The sequence below is a fragment of the Hyperolius riggenbachi genome, chromosome 4 (genome assembly GCF_040937935.1).
Source record: "Hyperolius riggenbachi isolate aHypRig1 chromosome 4, aHypRig1.pri, whole genome shotgun sequence".
Taxonomy (NCBI): domain Eukaryota; kingdom Metazoa; phylum Chordata; class Amphibia; order Anura; family Hyperoliidae; genus Hyperolius; species Hyperolius riggenbachi.
Genome location: NC_090649.1, coordinates 387,112,157 through 387,135,058, shown reverse-complemented (window position 1 = coordinate 387,135,058; position 22,902 = coordinate 387,112,157). Strand labels below are relative to the sequence as shown.

Below are 22,902 nucleotides of genomic sequence, written 5' to 3'. Positions count from 1 at the left end.
TGTACAATAGTGTATGTAGACTAGCCTGAGCACCTAGTATATGTAAACTAGCCTGAGCACCATGTACGCTGCTGCTGCAAACAATGAGATAATGAAAGTAGTGCAACCAATTCCACCCCACCCCACCCCCACATAGACCCTGAACAAGCATGTGTATCTGACAAGATTAGCTGCATGCTTGTATCTGGTATGATTCAGATGCTACTGTAGCCAAATAGACCAGTAGGGCTGCCAGGTAACTGGTATTCTTTAAAAGGAAATCAATATGGCAGCCTCCATATACTTCTCCCTTCAGGTTCCCTTTAAATATAAGGGTTTGAACCTCAGTATATAAAAAAACCTTTCAAGCTGCACAGCAAAGGTAGGTAAATAAAATCTTAAATAGAGAAAAAAAAATACAATGATAATCTCATACTACTGTTGGGAAAAGTATATACATGAAGCAGGTGTGGGAATAGGTAGAGAGACTGTTAGTACATGACATTTAATGCTTTGGTATCTGTACCTTGAGTGCACTGAGCACAGCTGTGAAGATATTGAGCTGCACAGACTGCTGACGGACTCCCTTAGCCTGCTTCACACACTCCGCAAAATGATCCAGCATCTGTAATCTGGAAGACAAAACACAGCCAAATGTTTAGCTACAATGAGAGTCATGCTGCAGAACAGCCAATCTTTATTTTAATACTCACAAGGACATGGTTAATACCCATGTCAGCTGCTTTTATACAGCTTGTAAAATAAAACCTGCTGCTGCAAAACCTCATTTTAATCCAAAAGCCAGCGTGCATAAAATGGATTAGGAATATATTTTAACCTAAGTGCCAGAACACAGGTGCGCGATGTTCGCCAAAATAAATGCTCACAAGACATACAAAGAGTACTGCAGATAATTGTAGTTAGCAGCACAAACACCACACTATAAAGGCAATAGTATCAGAATTAATACATAAACTTTAGTATGACATTCTCAGTAACACATATGTAGAAGTGTGTAGCTCATATAAAAGATGAAAAAAAAATCCAAGTGAAGATTTGAAAAACAAACATAAAAACACTAATTGCCTTTATAAAAAAAAAATAATTAGCATTTTTAAATCTACATCCCATGCCATAATCCAGTTTAACGCAATTGTCCCACTCAGAAATGCGAGTCTTTGGATAGTCTAAATAGATAAGTCCTCCACTAAGCTACATCCCCTCTGAATTCTTCTGCCAATAAACTGCTATTCCCCAGCTGCGGGGACTTCCATATTTGGTTTCTGGCAAGCTAGGTCTCAGCATAGAAATTAGTTCAATGGGAAAAGTTAGAAAAAATGATGGTGGCAGATATCCCCCCCTCCTCCCCCCTCCACATGACTGAGCCGTAAAGGGTAGAATGAGTGAAGATATATGACATAAATTGCCTGCCACCACATCCAGCTATAGGGCAGTAGTGTGCAGTGCAATGGGGCGGGGGAAGATGGGGTGGAATCAGCCTTGGTTGGTCACAGCTACATCCCTATTCTGGATTCCTAGTCAAGGTAATAATAGCCAATCATGATATATATGGTATAAAACAATGACAGGCAGGGGGAGGTAAAGTAGTATGTAATAAGCCAATTCATTTTCAACCAGATATTTCGTTTTAAATTCCTTCAGTTCAGCTTTAAACATTACGAGGATTAAAGACAAATACTATTTCTACATTCCTAAAAAAAAACCTCCCCAATACCAATCTCAGTCAAGAGCAAAAAAGTATGGATATGGATCTCAGGTGTGGAATACCACACAGCACTGTGGCACAACCCCAACTGCCTGAATTTATGACCATTCCTGACTCCTTCTTCAGGACACAAAAGGGCATTGTATTTTGGAGCCAAATTATTAAAGATGAGACTTTGGCTGGACTACCAGACCTCTTCATTAAGTCTGTGGTACCTTCTTCACCATCTCTTTTGTTAGCAGCAACTCAGGTATGCGTATCATACCCAATTTAAGCAATCTTCAGTTACTGTGTTAACCTCAGCTATCCTTAAAGCTTTGTAAATAAGTCCCATCTGATGTCTTGTGAGGCTGTCTTCTTACAGTGTGTGTTTAAAGGAAGTCTAAAGTTAAAAAAAAAATAAAATAAAAAAATAAAAAAATAAAAAAAATCAGTACCTGGGGCTTCTTGCTGCCCCCTGGAGTCATCCTGTGTCTGCGCCGTCCCTTCGTAGTCCCTCCATCAAGCAGTGGCGACTCCCGCAAAGATTGACAGTCACTGCCAGTTGCATGCATGGTGGCTATTGCACACCCTGATCTCACTCCTGCTGCAGGGAATGCTCTGCCTATGTGCAGTACCGTTTTTTACATATCGCACATTAACAGAATGCTCCCGGCCGAGGGAGCACAGTGGGGAGGCACATAACCGGTCAGCTTTGCGGGGGTTGCCACTGCTTGCGGATGGACGTTGTGGGCACAGGTTGACTCCAGGGGGCTGCAAGAAGCCCCAGGTAAGTTTCCTTTAGGGCCTGTTTCCACTACACGCAGATTGGATGCAGAATGGATGCAGAAAAACTGACTCCAAAACAGGTTTTATAAAGTTTACCTGTGCTTGAATGACACATGAGGAAACACCACTCCAAAGAGAGCCACCGAGGCATCAATGACTGAAACCCCCAGAGGTAGCGGACCCGGCACAGCCTCACCAGCTGGAATACGTAGATAAATGGAGGATGGGTCGTGTTCCAGAGCTCCACTACCAGAGGCGCTGTTAGGCTGAAGCTGAACAACACAGAAAGCTTAAATTAAACAAACTTTATAAATGAACGACTATGCCTGTTAACATTAGATCACAAAATGGCATAAAACCACTACTTCTAATGTACTTACCTGATCCTCAATGGATTTGTGGTCTGTCTCTTGTAGCCAGGAGCCCAGCAGAACACTGTCGTCATAGTGGCACAGAGAGCGAAGCAGAGATGTAGTCGTGTTGGAGGAGTTGTCTGTTAACGTGAACTCTGCCACCAACTCACGTAAAAGCACATTGAAGTTTCCTTTACAAGAAGAAACCCACTTATGTAAAGAGCATCAATTAAAGATTCTCAAGGTTTTATCTTCATTGTTTTCTTCACAAAAATGGGATACATCTGTCTGTACAATGATCACTGCAAAAACTACACCTACAAAAGGGATTTTCATGAAAACAATGGTTCATTTGCATATTTTCAGCCGTGATGCACTGGGAGACATCTCGGAGCTCACTCCAACCTGAATTATCGCAAATACTTTGTTTTAAGAAAGCAAACTTTTGTTTTCCATAACATTTTAGTAAGGGGGCTTTTTGGACCATTGTAGCCCCTTACATACTCCAATGAGTTCTGGTTCACCATGAACTTGCTGGTTATTCTGTAACTTTAAATGCAGCTGACACTATACCTCCCCCCCCCCCCCTCGCAAATTTGGATGAAGTATATCAATTTACTAAATCTATATATTGACTTACTAAATCTATATATTGACTTACTATGCATAAAAACAGGAGAGAATTTGTTACTTAACAGTATAGGTTCTCTCCTGTGTACATGAACGATAAACACCCTTGTACCCAGGCCATTCAAAAGTAGTTACATAGTTATTTTGGTTGAAAAAAGACATACGTCCATCGAGTTCAACCAGACATTCTCTAAACATTACTGTAACAATGCAACAGTTTAAAGCAGGTTAGTTGTAAATAATTTACCTTCATAGGTCTTGGGAGGCAACAGGGCCAGTATATCATAGAGCCTGAGACGGACCATTGCTGCACTGGCCTTCAAGTGTGCCCCATGAGCTTTAATCACAGAGAGGATGCTTGAAGAGGACAAAGGAGAAAAGTATAATCAGACCTTCCTTTAAGAGTTTTAAAGCACATGTAAACTGAGAGGCATAAGGAGGATGGCATATTTATTTCCCGTTTCTAAAGCATAGAACTCATACTTATGCACCAGCGGTGCTCTCCCCAGGCTCTTTTAGCCGGGTGCTCCACCCTGTTAATTTTTGGGAGCACCCAGCTGTCATCAGCTCACCTCATCCTAAGCTTTAGCTAAGCTAAGCTTGAAGCAGAGTTGCGACAGACCCGGCTACTTTTTCATGCCACCCGGCTAAAATAAAAACTTCTGGGGAGAACACTGACCAGAGTATACTCATAATTATTCTCTATTCGAGTGCTGATAACACTGTACAGGCTGTTGCAGACGCATTTCTGCAGTACATAACATATGCTGAAAAAGAAGTAAAATCAGTGGCAAACATTGCGTTATCAGAGCCTTACAGTATAAATGTTATTTTCAGCACACTTAGCTGTGTGCATAATTCAAATTTAAAACAGTAATACTAAGGAGGAACAGTTTTCACCTGGCAAGGAGGCAATCTAGGAAAATAATCTTTGCCACCATTACTTTGTGTAAAACTAAGAAACCCATTCTGAGTTCAGATACTCTTTAACATTACAAGAATAAACCATAATGTGTTATACATGAAAAATGCACTTACTGGGACATCATAGTCATTGCACATTCAATGGGAGTCATCAGTTTCCTGATCACATCCTCTGTGAGCAGCTCAGGACAATGAGCCACAAAGCTTCGCATAGCTTGAAAAAGGGGAAAACAACAATTATTAACATTATCTTTACAGGCTACTTGAAATGTTGTAAAATTGTTTTTTTGTTTGTTTGTCAGAAACAGAATTCTAACATGTATTTATGATGAAAAATCACAAAGGGTTGCTGGTTAAGCACTGACAAAATCCCTAGATAAAGCAAATATGACACAAATTGCAGCGGTTACTTTCACAACAGCACTAAGTCTAATCACATTTATTGATGTGACTCTACTCCACTTGTGTTCTCATCAAAGAAATTGTCAATAAAATAAATATCCGTCTGATAGAGCCGTAATGGAATTTAAATACTGCAGATTAGTTCCAGAGCAAAGAACTCGCTAACAAGAATGCTTAAAGAGATCTTAGCCATTTAAAAGACAATTTATGTAGAGGATTGCAAGTGCTCCAGGTCATTTTATCATTTTTCTTTTATTTCTTTGTTACATTTCCCTGCTGTAATGTGTATTTATGGTCAATTGTCACTAGGGGGCAGTGTGAGACAATAACAGAGGACTTCTGCTTTCAGTTTCTATATTTTCTGCTAGTAGAGAGAGATCAAAGCATTCCAAGAATATACAGCACAAGAAGTTCTCCCGACTGAGGACAAAAGCAGTACACATATCTCAAACAAGATTACTCTACTGAAGTTGCTGAAGGGTTAAAGGACAGCACATACAGTAAGGTGCCAAATGTCAAAAGTAGTTTTCACTTTTTTTCAGTCACTTTTAAACCAATTTCCAGAAATCAACAATAGAAGACAGTAAACAGCATCATGCCACAAGTATAGTTAAGCTGGCCATACACTTATAGATTTGTAGCAGGTTCGACCATCAGATTGATTTCTGGCAGATGCCTGTCAAGTCTGATCTGACAGGAATCTATCTGATGTGTGCCACACACTAGGAACAGATTTCCAATAGATTTCAGAATGAAATCCATTGGATATCGATCAAAATGCATTATTGGACCATTAGATTCAATGCAACTCTATGGGCCATCGATCTACTGCCAGCAGCAGATCGACCTAGATCTTCCATCCTGTTAGATAGATCAAATTGATCTAAATCGGCCGCAAATCAATCGAATGGGCAATTTGATAGAATCGATTTCTGATCGATCAATTTTATAGAATCGATCGCTCGATGGATGGCTGAAATCGACCAGTGTATGGGCCCTCTTTAGAGTGGTCTAACTGTAAACACTAGTATTCACCAATGTTTGCATTTGAATTTGCAGTCAGATGACCATGCACCCACATTCACCTACTATTTTCAAATTACAAAGGAGGAGCAGGATGTTGGCAGTTGGCCTCTGTATTCCTCTCCATGCACCTAATTGTTACACCCTTCATTCCACTTCTTTGTCACAAAGAAGTTTAAGCGGGATCTGGGCAGAGCATGGGTGTGGATGTGGGCATCAGTTATGACTTTACAGTTTGACTTGCCAAGTGATGCCAAACTCCCCAATTTCAAGCAACAGTGGTCATTTATGGCTGTAGATGCAGGTGCTGGCAAAGTGCTCTGTGCTGCATATAGGCACTGGCTAGTAAACGTACAATGTGCAGCCAAACACAGAGGGAGACAGAGATATTGTAAGAAGATGAAGAAAGTCCCCACAACTTCTAGGCCAAAAATATAACTTAAGAGGCCAGCTCAGAGCGATTTTCCACAGTCCTAACTGTCTGTCTGTTTAATCAGAGGTACCACTGAAAGTAAAGAAGAAATACCTAAAGAACGTGGCTGCAGCAGGTCTGTATGCAGTTCGATATAGTAGAATTTGTTCCGTCACAGTACAACACGGTGAAGAAGCTTTGGTTGTAGAGTCCTAGCAGGAGCGTAACTAGAGGGGAGCAGCACCTGCGACTGTATGGGGGCCCCCAGAGCTGTGGGGGGCCCTCAACTACTAACCTTCCCTTCCTCCAATACAGAGGACTATACTTCAGATCAGGTGTTTTTGTAACTACGCTTGTTATGGGTGTGAAGAAAGTGATAGTCACACTTGTTTTATGACCCTTGTAAGGTGGTCCCCAAGGCCCTGAAGGACACCAAGGGGAGGCAGGGAAAGTGGTGTAAACATTGGGGGTCCCTATCAAAGTTTTGCTGGAGGGTCCCATAAATTGTAGTTATGCCACTGAATCCTGGAATTGTAATCACCTCTGTCTATGAAAATCTCTGAATGTAGACATTGGTCAATGGATCCTGAAGCTTCTATGATCATGCAGTGAGGTTGTTCAGGCATTGATAATAATGGTTAAAGTGAGGTCCTTTTTCCACTGTCAGACACAAATGCAGAGAGGACAATGCAATGGTTCTCCCCACTCTGCACTAGCTTTGCATTTTTTTGGGTTTGATTTTTGGTTTCCACTTACAAACCAAAAACACACTGATGGGCTCAATATTTCTGAGGGCCAATGAGGGTTATACAAATATGTAAAAGGACAAAAATAAATATAAAGGAAGAATGGCCGCTGTACAGAAAAGGCTTACCACAAAGAGCTCCAGCACGTCCTTCCAGGGTCACTTGCCAGGTAAAGGAGTCTCCTTTGGCCTTCTCAGCTTCCAGTTCTTTCAGGGAACGAGGAAACACATTTCTCCATAGAAGAAGCATCTTGGGAAGATGATAGCGCACAACTGAGGGTCCTGTGTGGTACCAGTGAAGAAGGTCATTTCAAGGAACCACAAATATTTATTCAAGGTTTTGTTATATCATATCTAAAAACTAGCATAGAGCAAGTGTACCAATATTTTTCTGCTAGCTATTCACCTGAATCAGTATTTATTTATAATACAATACAATAACATTTCTATAGTGCTTTTCTCCCATAGGACTCAAAGCGCTTAGGCTCTCTCAGATTCAGTAATTAGTAGGATGAAGTATTCACACAACAAAAGTTATATTTCTGCAAATGCCAGACTGAACAGGTGGGTTTTCAGTCTGGATTTAAACACGTCCAGGGATGGGGCTGTCCTGATCTGTTGAGGTAAGGAGTTCCAAAACGTAGGGGCAGCATGACAGAAGGCTCTGGGACCAAAAGTTTCTAAGTGGACTCTGGGTATGACTAGATTATTAGAACCTGTGGATCTGAGAATGCGGGGATTGCTACGCAGCTGTAATATATCTTTCATGTATCCAGGGCCTAGATTATTCAGGGATTTAAATGTCAGTAGGCCGATCTTGAATAGGACCCTCCATTCTATAGGTAGCCAGTGAAGGGAATGCAGGACTGGCGTTATGTGGCAGTGACGGGGTTGGTTGGTTAGCAGTCTGGCAGCAGTATTCTGTATCAGCTGTAGGCGGTACAAGGCCTTTTTTGGAAGGCCAGTGTAGAGAGCATTGCAGTAGTCCAGTCGGGATGTGATGAAGGCGTGGACTAAGGTTGGCAGATCTTCTGGGGGTATGAGGTGCTTGATTTTTGCAATGTTCTTCAGGTGAAAATAGGATGATTTCACCACAGCAGAGATTTGAGTTCTGAAGTTTAAATCCCCATCAATTAGAACTCCCAGGCTACGCACATGATCAGAGCTGCGTAGATCCGTGCCTCCTATTCCCAGTGGTGAAGACTGCAAGTTAAGTTGTTTTGTTATCATGCTCTGCCCTCCAATCAGAAGGACTTCAGTTTTGTCTGCATTTAGTTTCAGCCAGTTGTCATTCATCCATTGCTGTAGTTCACGTCTGTTCAAAGAAATGTTATTTTCCAATTTAAATTTTTCCTTGCTGCTGGGAAACTGTGGCTACCCTCACATTTTCGTATGCTCTTTCCACACTGGGTCAAACACTTTTATTTGTCAGCATGGGCTTTAACCTCCTCAACTCATGGCTCAAGTCATCCTTTATGGAAATACAGAATGTTAACAATGGGGATTCCTAGATAGCCATCACCATAACTGTGCTGAGGCAGGAATCCCTATGACTGGAAGCTTCTCCACATGCTGCTCAGCATTACTGGATGGATAGGGCATACAAGGACTCTGGTTAATACCGGTTATTATAAATGAGATGTAATAAACAAGCAAATACAATTAGCCAAAGCAATACTGAAACATGCACTCCATCTGAGCCATTGGCATTCATACCTAATGTCATCAGAGCTCCAAGGAGCAGCCAGCCCGCCTGTGTGCGCTGCAGGGACAGCCTACTGTTTTGTGATGCTGTGCGCAGCAAGTCCTCAGCTATGCTGACAACCATCTGTAATGGTAAGTAGTAAAGAGTTAACAAAAAATCTAATACAGTCTTTAAAAAAATAAAAATACTAATTATTGCATTTTTATGATGGGTGGAAACAAGTTATCTATAGACACCATGAGCTTAGCTAAACCCAGTCAAATGCCCCATCTCAGTTAGCTATTGGGTAGGTGGCAGCAGTCTGAAATTATACAACCACTACTACTACTGGTGGGACTTGCCTTCACTTTAGGTGTTAAAATATTTTTGTACACAACTTGCTTGTGGAAGACAACTTGAGTTAACTTTAAAGTCAACTACCCATAGTAGATGCCACAGGTAACTGGTTGTGTGAGCTTGCTTATTTGGCTTTCATTAAACACCATGGACAAGCCCATGTCCTATATATATGTTTGCTGCCAGCAATGGCACGCAGGTCTTTTGTCACTGTAAATAGTATAGTTGGCACATGACCAAAGCAAGGAGTGTGATGATGGTAAGGGTCTCAGCAACATTTTAGAGTATGTGAGCTACAAGCATAAAGAGCTTTTTTCTTCTACTAATGCTGCTAAAAAGAACAGAGAGATGCGAAAGACTCATTTATAATGCCATTTTTATGAATGGCAATTATAATCGCACATAGCAACAACTCCAAATATAGTAAGAAGATTCCTCTGAATAAGTTAGTATGACCATTTGTAGAAACCTCGTTCTTACCTTTCCTTTGGAGTGAGGAATGCCCAAGGGACATTGATGCACGCCTCCAAGAAGGGCAGCCATTGCAAAGCTGTATCCACTGACCGCTTCAGGAGAATTCTTCAGGTTGTTGAGCCGCTCTGCACACCTGTCAAGAAGTGGGGTCAACTGGAAGGGAAGAGCCACTGCAACACAACGCAAACACCATGCAGCAGCAAGCCTGGCTGCCATACTGGGGTGGAGAAGAACAGAGGTCACAGTATCCAGCAGACCTAAATGTCAAAACAAAAAGGGAGCCATGAAAATACATGTGGAGAAATTAAAGTGTATGCAGAGAGGCTGGCATGGGATTCGTGTGCTGACCTATTGAAGGTTCCTGTATGAGAGGGGATGCAGTGGAATTCAGACTTTGCACCAAGCTGCCCAGCTCTTGCAGAGCGCACACCATCACATGCTGACTGGCAGATACATCAGCTGTTCCTACTTTATTTTCATTATTGGCATCATTCACCACAGCTTCTGCAGAACAAAAATAACAAGTTATGACATTAATAACTTATTCACGCATGATAAAATGAATAGTTTTATTCCTTAAAAAGACCAGGAAGGAAGCAGTATAGTTAATGTGCAAGTACATCGTGGCATAGCTTACAGCTAAAAATGGGTCTCCCAACTTCTCACTGCCTTTGTTATCCTTCCTGCCAGTGACACAAAGAATTCGCAAACGTGTTTCTAGCTAGGTGGAAGGCCGAGTACATCTATAGCGAACGGAACCCATATAGATGTAATTTGAGGGCATGGCACAGGTATGTGGATGATGTGCTGGTCGATTGGGGATCCACCAGAGAATGCTTTGATTTATTTTTAGAACATCTTAATGTGAATATGTCGTTCACAGGTGAATGGGGGGGGGGGGGGGGGGGTTCCAAGGTCCGTTTCTCGATCTGACTATCTGACTATCAAAGTGCTAGATGGCACTTTGGTGACAAAGGGACATAGGAAGGGCACTGCCACAAACGCTGTTCTACATAGTGCCACATGTGAAATCGGGCATACCATACAGTCAATTTCTTAGGCTGCGTAGGAACAATTGTAGGAAAGAGGACTTTGAGAAACAAGCACAGGAAATGGTCAATCGTTTCCAAGCTAGAGGGTATGACAAAGCAAAGCTACATAAATGCATAAAATAAATGAACATTTTTCTTTTCGATATAAGCTACAAACAAAACACCTTACCAACTGATTTCATCTGTTTGCTGATTGCCTGGCAGATCTCCTTAGCTGCTGCGTTTTGTGCTTTCTCACCAAGCAAACTGCCCACTGTGGCACGCAAAATAAACGATACACATCTTCGAGAATAGACCGCTTCGACATGCGTTTGAGTAGCGCGTGGATGAGAGACCAGGTCAAGCACATGGGAAAGAAAGGTGGCAAAGTTGCGTTCCAACCACTGTCCGCCTAACGTAGTGACAAATACTACATATGCCTGGAATGAGAAAAGATTTGAAAAAAAAAAAAAAAATTGTTCCTTTTTTCCCTAAAATGTAAGCATTCAACTCAACACCATTCAATTTCATGACACAGAAATAGCCGTGAAAGTCACAACAGAGCAGCAATTACAGAAAGCAAAGGAAGCTTCAGCTCACTGACAGATATAACTGTCATGACCATGCCAAGAAATGAAGATGCACCTGATCAGAGTTTTGCAGAAGGAAGATATTTTTCAAACCTTAATGAGCAGAACAAGTTTTGCTTTTAGTGCTGGATCAGCTGGAAGGGGCCCCAAATCCTGCAACATAGCTCAGTCTCCTTTCACCATATGGGGTAACCAAAATGTATTAGCTAGAGCCTATAAACCGTAGACAATCATCAGTTCAAAACACACGGTGGGGATCCAGGCATAATAAAAAAAACAAAATCCACTTACCTGGGGCTTCCTCCAGCTCCTGGCAGCCGATATGTCCCTTGCCGCAGTTCCAGTGGCTCCTGGTGTCCTGCGCTGCAGAAGCCGACCTCTTGTGCGTTCCACTTTGCGGGTCACGTGGTCTGACTGACGTCATCGGGTCTGTAATACTGACGATGTCGGCCAGACCACGTGACCGGCAAAATGGAATGCACAAGAAGCCGACCTAGCGAGGTTGGCTTCTGCAGCGCAGGACACCGGGAGCCACGGCGAGGGCACAGGACGGCTGCCAGGGGCTGGAGGAAGCCCCAAGTAAGTAAATTTTGTTTTGTTTTTTATTTTGCCTGGACCTTCCCTTTAAGGTAGCCATATATCTACCGATTCTGATTCAATTGACAAAATCAATCGACTTTGTTGGACGATCAACTTCAGCGAGGTTAACTGAAAGTAGATCAACTAGTAGACCACATAGTAAAAGACCAAAATTACTTACGGTAACGTCTTTTCCAGTAGTCGCGAAGACAGCACCCCTAATGAGACTTGTCTCCCTCCGAGCAACGGACAGGAAGCTGCAAAAGATTTAAAAATTTGCATAATCAGGCGGTCAATAGTATAAATAGGCATAGTCTCTCACTCTACCTTCAGTTCTATACAAACGACACGGACACCAAATGATGCTTAATGTTTTTAATATCTCTCTTTCTCTATATATATATATGCATATATATACAAATATATATATATATTATTATTATTATCTTTGTACCCAGGGTGGGTTGTAGGGGTGCTGTCTTCGCGACTACTGGAAAAGACGTTACCGTAAGTAATTTTGGTCTTTCCCAGTACGTCTGCTCAGACAGCACCCCTAATGAGACGATATACACGATACATATATATATTTAGGGAGGGACCACAGCCTGCAGAACCTTTCTGCCAAAAGATAAATCAGCGTTAGCTGACACATTAAGTCTATAGTGCTTTATAAATGTATTCTGGCTGGACCAGGTAGCTGCCCTGCATATCTGTTCGATGGAGGCTCCAGCCCTCTCTGCCCATGAGGTTGAAACAGCTCGCGTCGAATGTGCTCTCACTGGTGAAGATAGCTGTCTGCCTTGAATCTGATAAGCTGTCGCTATAGCCTGTTTTATCCATCTAGCCAGAGTGGTCTTAGATGCTCCTTTTCCTTTAGATTTTCCGGAAAAGATGACAAACATTGCCTCAGTCTGTCTCCATGATTTAGTTCTTTCCAGGTAATAAAGCAGACATCTCCTTACATCTAAGAGATGCAACTCTCTTTCTTTATCATTAGCTGGATTAGCACAAAAAGAAGGAATATACAGCTCCTGAGATTTATGAAATGTCGATACAACCTTGGGAAGGAAGGCAATGTCCAACCGCAATGTAACTCGATCATCAGATATCACACAGTATGGTTCCTTGATAGAAAGAGCTTGTAATTCCCCCAGTCGTCTAGCAGTAGTGATGGCTAATAGAAATGCAGTCTTAAGGGTTACCATCTTGTCTGATGCCTGTTCTAAGGGTTCAAACGGAGCTTTGCAAAGCCCCTGAAGGACTGTATTCAAGTCCCAAGTAGGTACTCTAGACCTTATAGTAGGCTTAATCCTCTTTAAAGCTTCAAAGAAACGGATCACTAAGTGTTCCTGAGCCAGTCTCCTCTCCAAAAATACAGACAAAGCAGAAGTTTGTACTTTAAGGGTGCTTATACTGAGTCCTTTCAGGAAACCATCATGTAAAAATTCCAGCACGGATGTGACAGAGTTATTGAGCATAGATTTTTCATTGCACCATTCATTAAACACTCTCCAGGCCTTTTGATAAATCTGACGAGTCACCTTCTTTCTACTCTGGATAAGAGTTTCCGCCAATCCATCAGAGAGTCCCTTTGCCTTTAACAATTTCCACTCAGGTTCCATGCTGTAAGATGAAGTAGATGTAGATTCTGGTGAAACACAGGTCCCTGAGACAGAAGGTCCGGGAGGAGAGGAAGGGTGATTGGCTGAGATATCGTTAAAGTCTGTAGTAACGTGAACCAAGGTCTTTTTGGCCAAAATGGTGCGATCAATATCACTCGAGCCTGATCCCGTATGATCTTGTTCAAGACCTTGGGTATGAGAGGCAATGGGGGGAATGCATACATCAGATGGTGACCCCAGTTCATGGAGAAGGCATCTATCGCCCAAGGCTTGTCTCGTGGATGGAGCGAACAAAACTTCTGATACTTCGTATTTACTTTCCTGGCGAATAAATCTACCTCCGGACACCCCCATAAGTCCGTAATCTGTTGAAGGACCTCCTGCTTGAGAGTCCACTCGTTCTGGTCCAGGGTCTTTCTGCTTAAGAAGTCGGCCAGATGGTTCGATGTTCCCTTCAAATGGCTGGCGCTTAGGGAATCCAGGTTTTCCTCTGCCCAGTTTAGAATTCGAGATGACTGACGCCACAAAAGATGACTTCTTGTTCCTCCTTGGCGATTTATGTATGCCACCACACTGCTGTTGTCTGATCTTATCAAAACATGCTGGCCCTTGATGTGGCTGCTGAAAGACTGTAATGCCTGCCATACCGCTTCCAGTTCTCTGCTGTTTGACGAGCGAGACCTCAGCTTGGTTGACCAACGACCTTGGGCTGGAAGAAGATCCAGGTGGGCTCCCCATCCCCACGAACTGGCATCCGTAGTTATAATTGTCTGATTTGGATACTGCCAGAGACGCCCCCTTGAAAGATGGTCTCGAATCTGCCACCATAGCAACGATACTTTGACATCGTGCGGGATCATCACCTTCTTGTCTAGGGAAGATTGCTTCCTGTTCCAACTTCTTAAGATCCATATCTGTAAGCTTCTCGAGTGAAACTGTCCCCACTGAACCGCAGGGAACGAAGCTGTTAATAGTCCCAACATCGCCATCGCCTTTCTCAGTGAAATGCTTCTTGATGTCTGAAAAGAGAGAACAGCATTAAGTATGGAAAAGATCTTCCTATCAGGGAGAAAAACTCTTTCATTCAAAGTATCAACATTGAACCCTAGATACTCCATATTCTGGCAAGGAGATAAGGAAGACTTTTCCCAGTTTACTAGCCACCCTAACGACTGAAGGAAGGCTATGCAAGAGTCAAGATGGGAACTCACTAAGCTTGCAGATGAACCCCAAATCAGTAAATCATCCAGATAGGCTATGATATTAATTGATTGCATTCTCAAAACTGCAAGTACTTCTGCCATGACCTTAGTAAACAACCATGGTGCTGAGGCTAATCCGAAGGGGAGAGCATTAAATTGAAAGTGTCTTACCTCTCCGTCCAGCAGGACTGCAAATCTGAGGAATTGCTGCGAGGACAGGTGGATAGGAATGTGCAGGTAAGCATCTTTCAGGTCCAGGGATGCCAGGAAGCAGTCCTTCTGTAAGAGACGAATCACAGACAAAATGTTGTCCATCCTGAACCTTCTGTATGTTACTGACTTGTTTAGACCCTTCAGGTTGATAATGAAGCGGAAGTCCCCTTGAGCCTTTTTGACCAGAAATACTGGCGAATAGAACCCCTGGCCTTTCTGACATGAGGGAACCTCCCTGATTACCTTCTTGTGGAGTAGAGATTTTACCTCGTTCTGAAGAGCAAGCTGTTTTAGCCTGTTTGAAGGTAAGGGAGTGAGAAGGAATCTCTGAGGAGGCGTGACATCGAATTCTATTCTGTACCCTTCTAATACAATGTGTAGGAGCCATGGATTTGTTCTGTAGAGCTGCCATGTCTCGAAGAAGTGGGAAAGTCTTCCTCCCACTGGGAGCCTGATGTCATTGTCTATTTGACTTGGTAATCGGGGGGTTGTTGGGCTTGTTCCTCTGGTTCCTATAAGGGGCCCATCTCCTTTTTGTGTTTGCTTTATCGTTACTCTCTGGCTTTGATGGCCCACGAAAGGGCCGTTTAAACTGAAAAGATCTCTTCCTAGTGGGAAAGTTTTTCTTTGTGTCAGCTGTTCTATCTAAGGTCTCGTCCAGTTTAGAACCGAACAAAAGACCCCCTTCACAAGGAATGCCGCAGAGTTTTGACTTAGACGAGTTATCGCCTCCCCAAGTCTTAACCCAAACTCCCCTTCTGGCAGAGTTCACTAGAGCAGTGGTTCTTGCTGTTAGCTTAACAGAGTCATCAGCAGCATCAGTAAGGTAATCAGCTGCATTAAACAAGTTGGGAAAATCTTTGAGTATCTCCTCCCTAGGTACTCCTGAAGCAATCTTGGCCTGCATCTCTAAAAGCCATGTTTTCATTGATCTACCCACTGCTGTGGATGCAACTGCAGGCTTGAAGGTCAGAGAGGAAGACTCCCAGGCTCTACGTAGGATATTGTCCATCTTTTTATCGATGGGATCTTTAAGATTCCCGAAATCCTCAAATAATAGGTCAGTCTTCCTTGACACCCTAGACAATGATGGGTCAAGCTTTGGCGGAGGACCCCAAAACCCCGAATCTTCGGGACTGAAGGGATAACGTTTGGACATAGATCGCGGCCAAAAGGCCCTCTTTTCTGGCATGTCCCATTCCTTCTTAATCATAGACTTGAGAGAGGAATGGACAGGAATAAAATGTGACTGGGGGTCCGCCAAGCTCTCGTACATTTGGTCGAGGGGTGTCAAGGATTTCTGCTCAGTTTTAATACCCATGGTACTATGTAAGGCAGAAATAAAATCTCTCATCAGTTCTGGGGAGAAGGCAAATTTCTGGGATTTATCTCCTTTTTCCCCAACTTCCTCTTCTGAAAGTTGTTCAAGAGAAGAAATCTCCCCTTCTGATAAATCGGATTCAATCACATCCTCAGCAGACCTCTTCCTCTTAGCACCGATAGGGAGAGGCAAATTCACAATAGAGCCTGCTGGGGATACTGGTGGGAGAGAGGCAGGAGGTGCATCAGAGATAATACTAGCAAGTGGATTAACTAGAGGCATAGTGACAGATGAGGCAGCAGCATCGGCTGCAGAGGAGGAAGCCATAGCAGAGTCCTTTATTTCCCTAATAGCTGTAGCCATCTCCGCTCTCATCCACCCCATCAAGTCTTTAAATACAGCAGGAGACTCATTTTTCACTACTTTATCGGTACAGGACTGGCATAATTTTCTAGAGCTGGAAGATACACGGTTATTGCAAATAGCACATCTCCTTTCAACCTTGCTGTCTGAGCGTTTGTCTTGACTGGAATGTGTCCCCGACTTATCCACCTTGTCAGACTTTTTAGGCTAAAATACAAACAAACAATAAGCCTATGTTAGCTACATAATCCTCTTAGCAGAAAAAAACCACCAACAAAACTAGATACTAGCTAAGCAGTATGCCCCGCAGACTACTTGCCAGAGAGGATTCAGAGCCAGGTTCCACAGATAATGCAGTAGAGGATCCTGCAGCGTCCTCCATGATCTCAGCCGACATCTGAGATATGGGAAACAAGGTGGCTTTTCAACTATCGGCAAAGTGATTTGCATAATTACCCCCAATCACCTGATACATTTCGTTCAGCTGGCGCTGTCCCGCCGCGGCCCCTGCCGCTAACTGCTCTGCAGCGCTTCCTGGTCACGTGGGACGCCTCTGTGTGACGACTTCCGGTTTCTCCGAGCGGAAGTTCCTGGAGCGCGCGTCTGCGCGCATAAATCTGCCGCCTTGCTGGGAGAAGCCTCCTGAATGCTGCTAGTCACATCATACCGCTCTCCCCTGGAGCGGACTATCAGGAGACCTTGCAGCAAGCCCCAGTCATCTGACCGGATGGCACCTTGAGACCTCTCCCTCCTTCACGTCCGGACAGGAAACTAGAACTGAAGGTAGAGTGAGAGACTATGCCTATTTATACTATTGACCGCCTGATTATGCAAATTTTTAAATCTTTTGCAGCTTCCTGTCCGTTGCTCGGAGGGAGACAAGTCTCATTAGGGGTGCTGTCTGAGCAGACGTACTGGGAAAGTGATATCCTATGCGCTTCACCTTCAATAATCAATCTGATCGATGTCATGCCTCCATGCAAAAATTGATTTTAAGATGATCAAATAATATGTAAACAGTAGCCGATTCATATGCGATCAAAACATAACTTCTATCCTGCTACTTTTCATGAATTGGGCATACTGAAAGAGTGTATGTGCGTGTGCGTGTGTGTGTGTGGCCAGGCTGCAGACCATTTCCTAAAAGCCTATGGACTAGGCAATCATTAGTTGACATCACAAGACAGAAATTCATTACAACAAGGAAGCAAGTTTTTCTTTTTGTCACTACCATCTAATATAAAACTGGACTGTTGCTGTCAGCAGGATCTAGCTAGTTTATTAAAAAGGAACTCCAGTGAAAATAATGCAATACAAAAAAGTGCTTAATTTTTACAATAATTCTGTATAAATGATTTAGTCAGTGTTTGCTCATTGCAAAATCTTTCCTCTCCCAGATTTACATTATGACATTTATCACATGGCAACATGTTTACTGCTGGCAGGTAATGTCACTGGAAGGAGATGCTGCTTGCTTTTTTGGCAGTTGTAAACAGCTGTTATATCCCACAATGCAACAAGGCTCCTACAGTGTAATGTCCGTACTGTGGTGCTGTGAGGCACTGACATTTGTGGAGGGGTTTCACCGAAAATCAGACATACAGAGCCCCCCGATGATCCGTTTGTGGAAAGGAATAGATTTCTCATGGGAAAGGGGGTATCAGCTACTGATTTGGATGAAGTTCAATTCTTGGTTACGGTTTCTCTTTAATGCTGACTAACATCTGGACAGAGATTTGTATTGGAAAGTCCGTTTTAATTTGAGATTGTGAAATTCCTTTTTAGTCCTGAGAAACAGGACTAGACATCAGTAGTAAAATTCTATAAGTGTGAGTTCTTCCTTATAAGGATGTGTAAAGAAAATTAAAGGACAACTGAAGTGAGAAGAATATGGAGGCTGCCATATTTATTTCCTTTTTAACAATACCAGTTGCCCGACAGCCCTGCTGATCTATTTGGCTGTAGTAGTGTCTGAATAATACCAGAAACAAGCATGCCGTTAATCCTGTCGGATCTGACAATCTTAGAAACACCTAATCTGCTGCATGCTTGTACAGGGTCTGTGGCTAAAAGTATTAGAGACGGGATCAGTAGTATAGCCAGGTACCTAATACTGCTTAAAAGAAAGTAAATATGGCAGCCTTCATATACCTCTCACTTCAGTTGTCCTTTAAACAAAAAAAAAGGGGGAAAAAATTACAATATCTTGCAAACTCCCGGTTCAGTTTTAAAAAATGGAAGATGCTTTGGCAGTTCATGGAGCAAACTAGGTAAGGTTAATGTACTTAATTTTTATTTCCATTTCAGCACAGTATTTGTGGAATAACCAGTGTCAGCTGTTTATGTGTCAGCTGTGTAATGATGAAAGAAGTGAAAAGATCTTTGTTCTGCCTTTATTTACTGCAGCAATTAGTACTGGTAGAGCTTATCGTTGCATGCTGTATATTAAAACACTCATTTAGACTCTGTCTATAAAAAAATCAGACCAAAATGGGTCTGACAATTTTTTCACTATGAAGCTAAATAATCTGAATGTTGTTAAACAGTTACACTATACCTCCTGCAGGAACTCACCTGAGACAACTAGAGCTCAAATCAGTCTAAAGGATACAAATTGTAATTTTTATATCCTTTGCCCCAAAACTTCCCTGCAGGTTATTAACAAATGCTGGGCTAAATAAAGCACATTTTCCAAGGCTCCAGTGTACCATATCTCTGTCTTACAGGTCAAAATACAGAGTGTGCTTTAAAAACTGCAAATATTATAATATATATATTCTCATACCATATACATCTGAAAATAAAAATAAGACTCTCTTCTTTGCTACGAATGCTCCATTAATTATCCATACTGTATACAATTCATTATATCATACGTTTTTGTTTTGCTTCAGTGTCACTTAACTAATATACGACCGTGTCCCGCCGATGGGCGTGATCGCAGCGGCAGCCCCAGGACCACCTAACACCGATCAGCATAAAGTCCTGGGGCAGGGTTCTGCAAGGGATCGCGCGGCCTGATGCATGCACATCCCCACTTGAGTGACGGAGCTCTGCTCTGTCATCAGTCTCCGAGCTGCGATCACCGCTAGGAGACTGTTAGATGGCGAAACTGCCGTCTATTTACTCTGTACAGCGCTGCAACCTACAGCAGCACTGTACTGGGGATAGCCGTGCGACACGGCTGTCCCCCTGGGTGGCAAGGAAGCGATCCGCTGTCATAGGCTGAAGCCTATAACAGCCGATCGCGCTGATTGTGTGCAGAGTTGTATGGCCCTGCAGCGAGGCCTTAGAGCTGCAGTGGCCTATTTTGTAAAAAATGGCCTGGTCACTAGGAGGGTTTATGCCCAGGGTCCTCAAGTGGTTAAAGAGAGGAGCAAAACGGCTGCAGTGCTTATTAAACAGGACAAAAAGGTTTCTTTGGAGAATGGGTGTGGTCTGCAAAGAAGCAGCCCGTGTACAAACTGCTGGCGGCTGTACTTGTTTACCACTAGGATCCGCATCCCGCATTGAGATGAATGGGAGTGTTCCCATTCCTGATTGCTCAAGCACCGCGATCTATTGATTTTTCCGAGATTGTGCATGCAGCTTCTGGCGTCGACCGCGTTTGTGGTTCCACATCCCCTAAGAGCTCAAAACACAATGGCGAATCGACAGGAAACCATGCCAAATGCTTTTCTGCTTGGAAAAACCTTAGACATCGGCAAAACGAGCCACCGGCAGCCACCCATGTGAATCAGCCCTTAAAGTGAACCTCCAGACTAAAAATCTACTCAGCAGCACTGAAAAGGCTTGGTGTTTCTTTAACAGGTTCACAACATCAGAACTTTGTTTTTCTAACCAAAGCCTAATTTTTAGCTGCTTAGAAGCTAAACTCCGCCCCATCAAAGAAAACTGCCTAGGCATTTGGCATGATGGGATTTCTGATGATGATGTTCTCATTGCCTAGCAACTAGGAGAGGTGATCAGGACAGTTGGAACTGCGTCTCATGCTCCCTGTCACCTCCTTTCAACCAAAAAGATGGCTGCCCTCGTGAAATCCCAAATCCTTGCCTGTTCTTTTAAAACAGGGTGGGTAAGAGATTATATTACCCATCTACTTTAATAGACATAAGTAATGTAACTTAATGACAGTGTTTGTTTAGGCTGAAGTTCCTCTTTAACCAGTTCACCCCCAAGGGTTTTTATCCTAACGGACCAGAGCAATTTTCAGTTGTCAGTGCTCCTCCCTTTTATTCCCTGAAAACTTTATTACTACTTGTCACAAGAAAATTATCTATACCTCGTTTTTTTTCGCCACCAATTAGGCTTTCTGTGGATAGTACATTTTGCTAAGAATTTTAGTATTCTAAATGCGTTTTAGTGAGAAAACTGAAAAAAAAGAAAAAAAAAATATTTCTCAGTTTTCAATCATTATAGTCTTAAAATTAAACATTCTCCTGTGGATTAAACAAACACGTTTTATTTGCCCAGTTGTCCCGATTATTAAACCGTTTAAATTATGTCCCTATCACAATGTATGGCGACAGTATATTATTTTGAAATATAAGTGGTTATTTTTCTGGGTTTTTTTTCTTCTGGCCATAATTACAAGCCCCTATGTAATAAATTAAAATTAATTTTCCCCCATAAAATATAATTTAAAAAAAGCTGAGTCCCTAAGGCAACTTTTTTTTTTTTTTTTTTTTTTTTTTTAAGCTGTTTTTTTTTTTTTTTTTTTTTACAAGTTTTTTTTACAAGGGGGGGGGGGGGGGGGGGGGGGGGGGGTTGGAAGCGAATTTTGTTTTTATTAAAAAGACACTGAAGTGAAAAAAAGATATATGATATAGTGAATTGGTTGTGTACTATGAATAATTACTAGAAGAATAGCGGCAAAGAAAATATTCTCATACTTTTATTTTCAGGTATATAGTGTTTTTTCTAACATTGCATCATTCTATAAAATGTGCAGATTACACAACACTTAGCATTCAAAATGAGTCTTTCAGAGCAGTCTGTGAAGTAATGACCTCTCCTCTAGCAGAGGAAAAGTAAATAGTCCAGGAACAGTTGAGATAATAAAAGTCAGATAACAGCCCTCTCCACGACTAACTTAGTCGGAGAGCTTAATGGCTTGTTTGCATAGAGATAACAACTGGAGTTTCTCAACACTTCCTGTACTGGAAACAATTACACTGATGTATCTGATCTTAAATGTTTTATTTCTTAGCTGTGCTACACATACAAATCATAATATCATCATTTTTTTTTCGCTTCAGTGTCTCTTTAATGATGTGTATGTACTTGAAAATGTATGTATTTTGTAGGTGTAATATACTTTTTGGCCACAAGATGGCGCTAGGGAACACATTATAGGAAGTGTTCACTTTTTTTTTTCTTCACTTTATTTAATTGTTACATTTCCTGTTTTTGTAAATGGACGTAGCCGCTGTTCGCGGTCACGTCCATTCACTCCAGGCACTGTGATTGGGTAGAGGACCGTTCGGTCTTCTTTCCCAATCACCCAGCACGGGATCCCGACGGAAACAGCTGCAGTAGCGGCGCGCACACGGCGGTAGCAGCGGCGGGAATGCGCGACGTATTAAAACGTCATGTTTCTGTTAATAGCGGTAAGCATGACGTTTTAATACGTTAGGATGTCAGTAAATGGTTAAAGGAAAAGGAGTTGTCATGCATTTTAAAAGAAAATAAAGTGCTATGTACTGGGGGCTTCCTCCAGCCCCATCTCCCAGTATGTCCCTCACCGCAGCTCCGCCGTCAGCTGTTTGCCACCACTGCGTCCCGGTCCACGGCGATGACATGAGGCCGACCTCCTGAGCAGTACGCTCCAGTCCACGTGGCGGAGATTGACAGCGCCGCTAGCGCAGGCGCAGTACAGGCCGACCTGACGTCATCGCCGGGGACCGGGAGGCAGCGGCGGCGAATGGCTGATGGCGGAGCTGCGGCAAGGGACATGTGGGAGCTTGGGGCTGGAGGAAGCCCCGGATAAGTAGCACTTATTTTCTTTTAAAATGCCTTGATAACTCCTTTAAAGGACGACTGTAATAAGAGCGATATTGAGGCTGCATTATTAATTTCTTTTTAAACAATACCAGTTGCCTGGCAACTCTGCTGATCCTCTTTCTCTAATACTTTTAGCCATAGACCCTGAACAAGCATGCAGCATTTCAGGTGTTTGACGTTATTGTCAGATCTGACAAGATTAGCTGCATGATTGTTTCTGGTGTTATTCAGACACTGCTGCAGCCAAATAAATCAGCAGGGCTGCCAGGCAACTGGTATCGTTTAACAGGAAATAAATATGGCAGTCTCCATGTCCCTCTCATTACAGTTGTCCTTTAGGCTTTCCCACCACTTTACAAATCAGTCTCTTTAATGTAACATTTTTTAGATTATATCCAATCGTATGGTCTGTTTTAAGATAAACACCAAGTAATGCGAATGACGCACTACTTCAGTGCTGACTGCTTTCTTGAAAAAACACATTCCTTGTAAATAAAAACA

General features: G+C 42.6%; 1 protein-coding gene across 2 annotated transcripts in view; it reads right to left on the bottom strand.

The window, feature by feature from the left end:
* The window catches only part of HEATR5B (HEAT repeat containing 5B), a 106,917-nt gene that overhangs the window by 50,959 nt on the left and 33,056 nt on the right, over positions 1 to 22,902 (bottom strand). For both annotated transcript variants that reach the window (XM_068232131.1, XM_068232132.1), the window contains exons 8-17: positions 10,699 to 10,948; positions 9,826 to 9,981; positions 9,484 to 9,734; positions 8,679 to 8,790; positions 7,092 to 7,244; positions 4,495 to 4,594; positions 3,704 to 3,813; positions 2,854 to 3,017; positions 2,570 to 2,745; positions 506 to 611 (exon numbers count right to left, since the gene is read on the bottom strand). In XM_068232131.1, the coding sequence (XP_068088232.1) occupies positions 506 to 611; positions 2,570 to 2,745; positions 2,854 to 3,017; positions 3,704 to 3,813; positions 4,495 to 4,594; positions 7,092 to 7,244; positions 8,679 to 8,790; positions 9,484 to 9,734; positions 9,826 to 9,981; positions 10,699 to 10,948 (1,578 nt within the window). The remainder of the gene's footprint in view (positions 1 to 505; positions 612 to 2,569; positions 2,746 to 2,853; positions 3,018 to 3,703; positions 3,814 to 4,494; positions 4,595 to 7,091; positions 7,245 to 8,678; positions 8,791 to 9,483; positions 9,735 to 9,825; positions 9,982 to 10,698; positions 10,949 to 22,902) is intronic.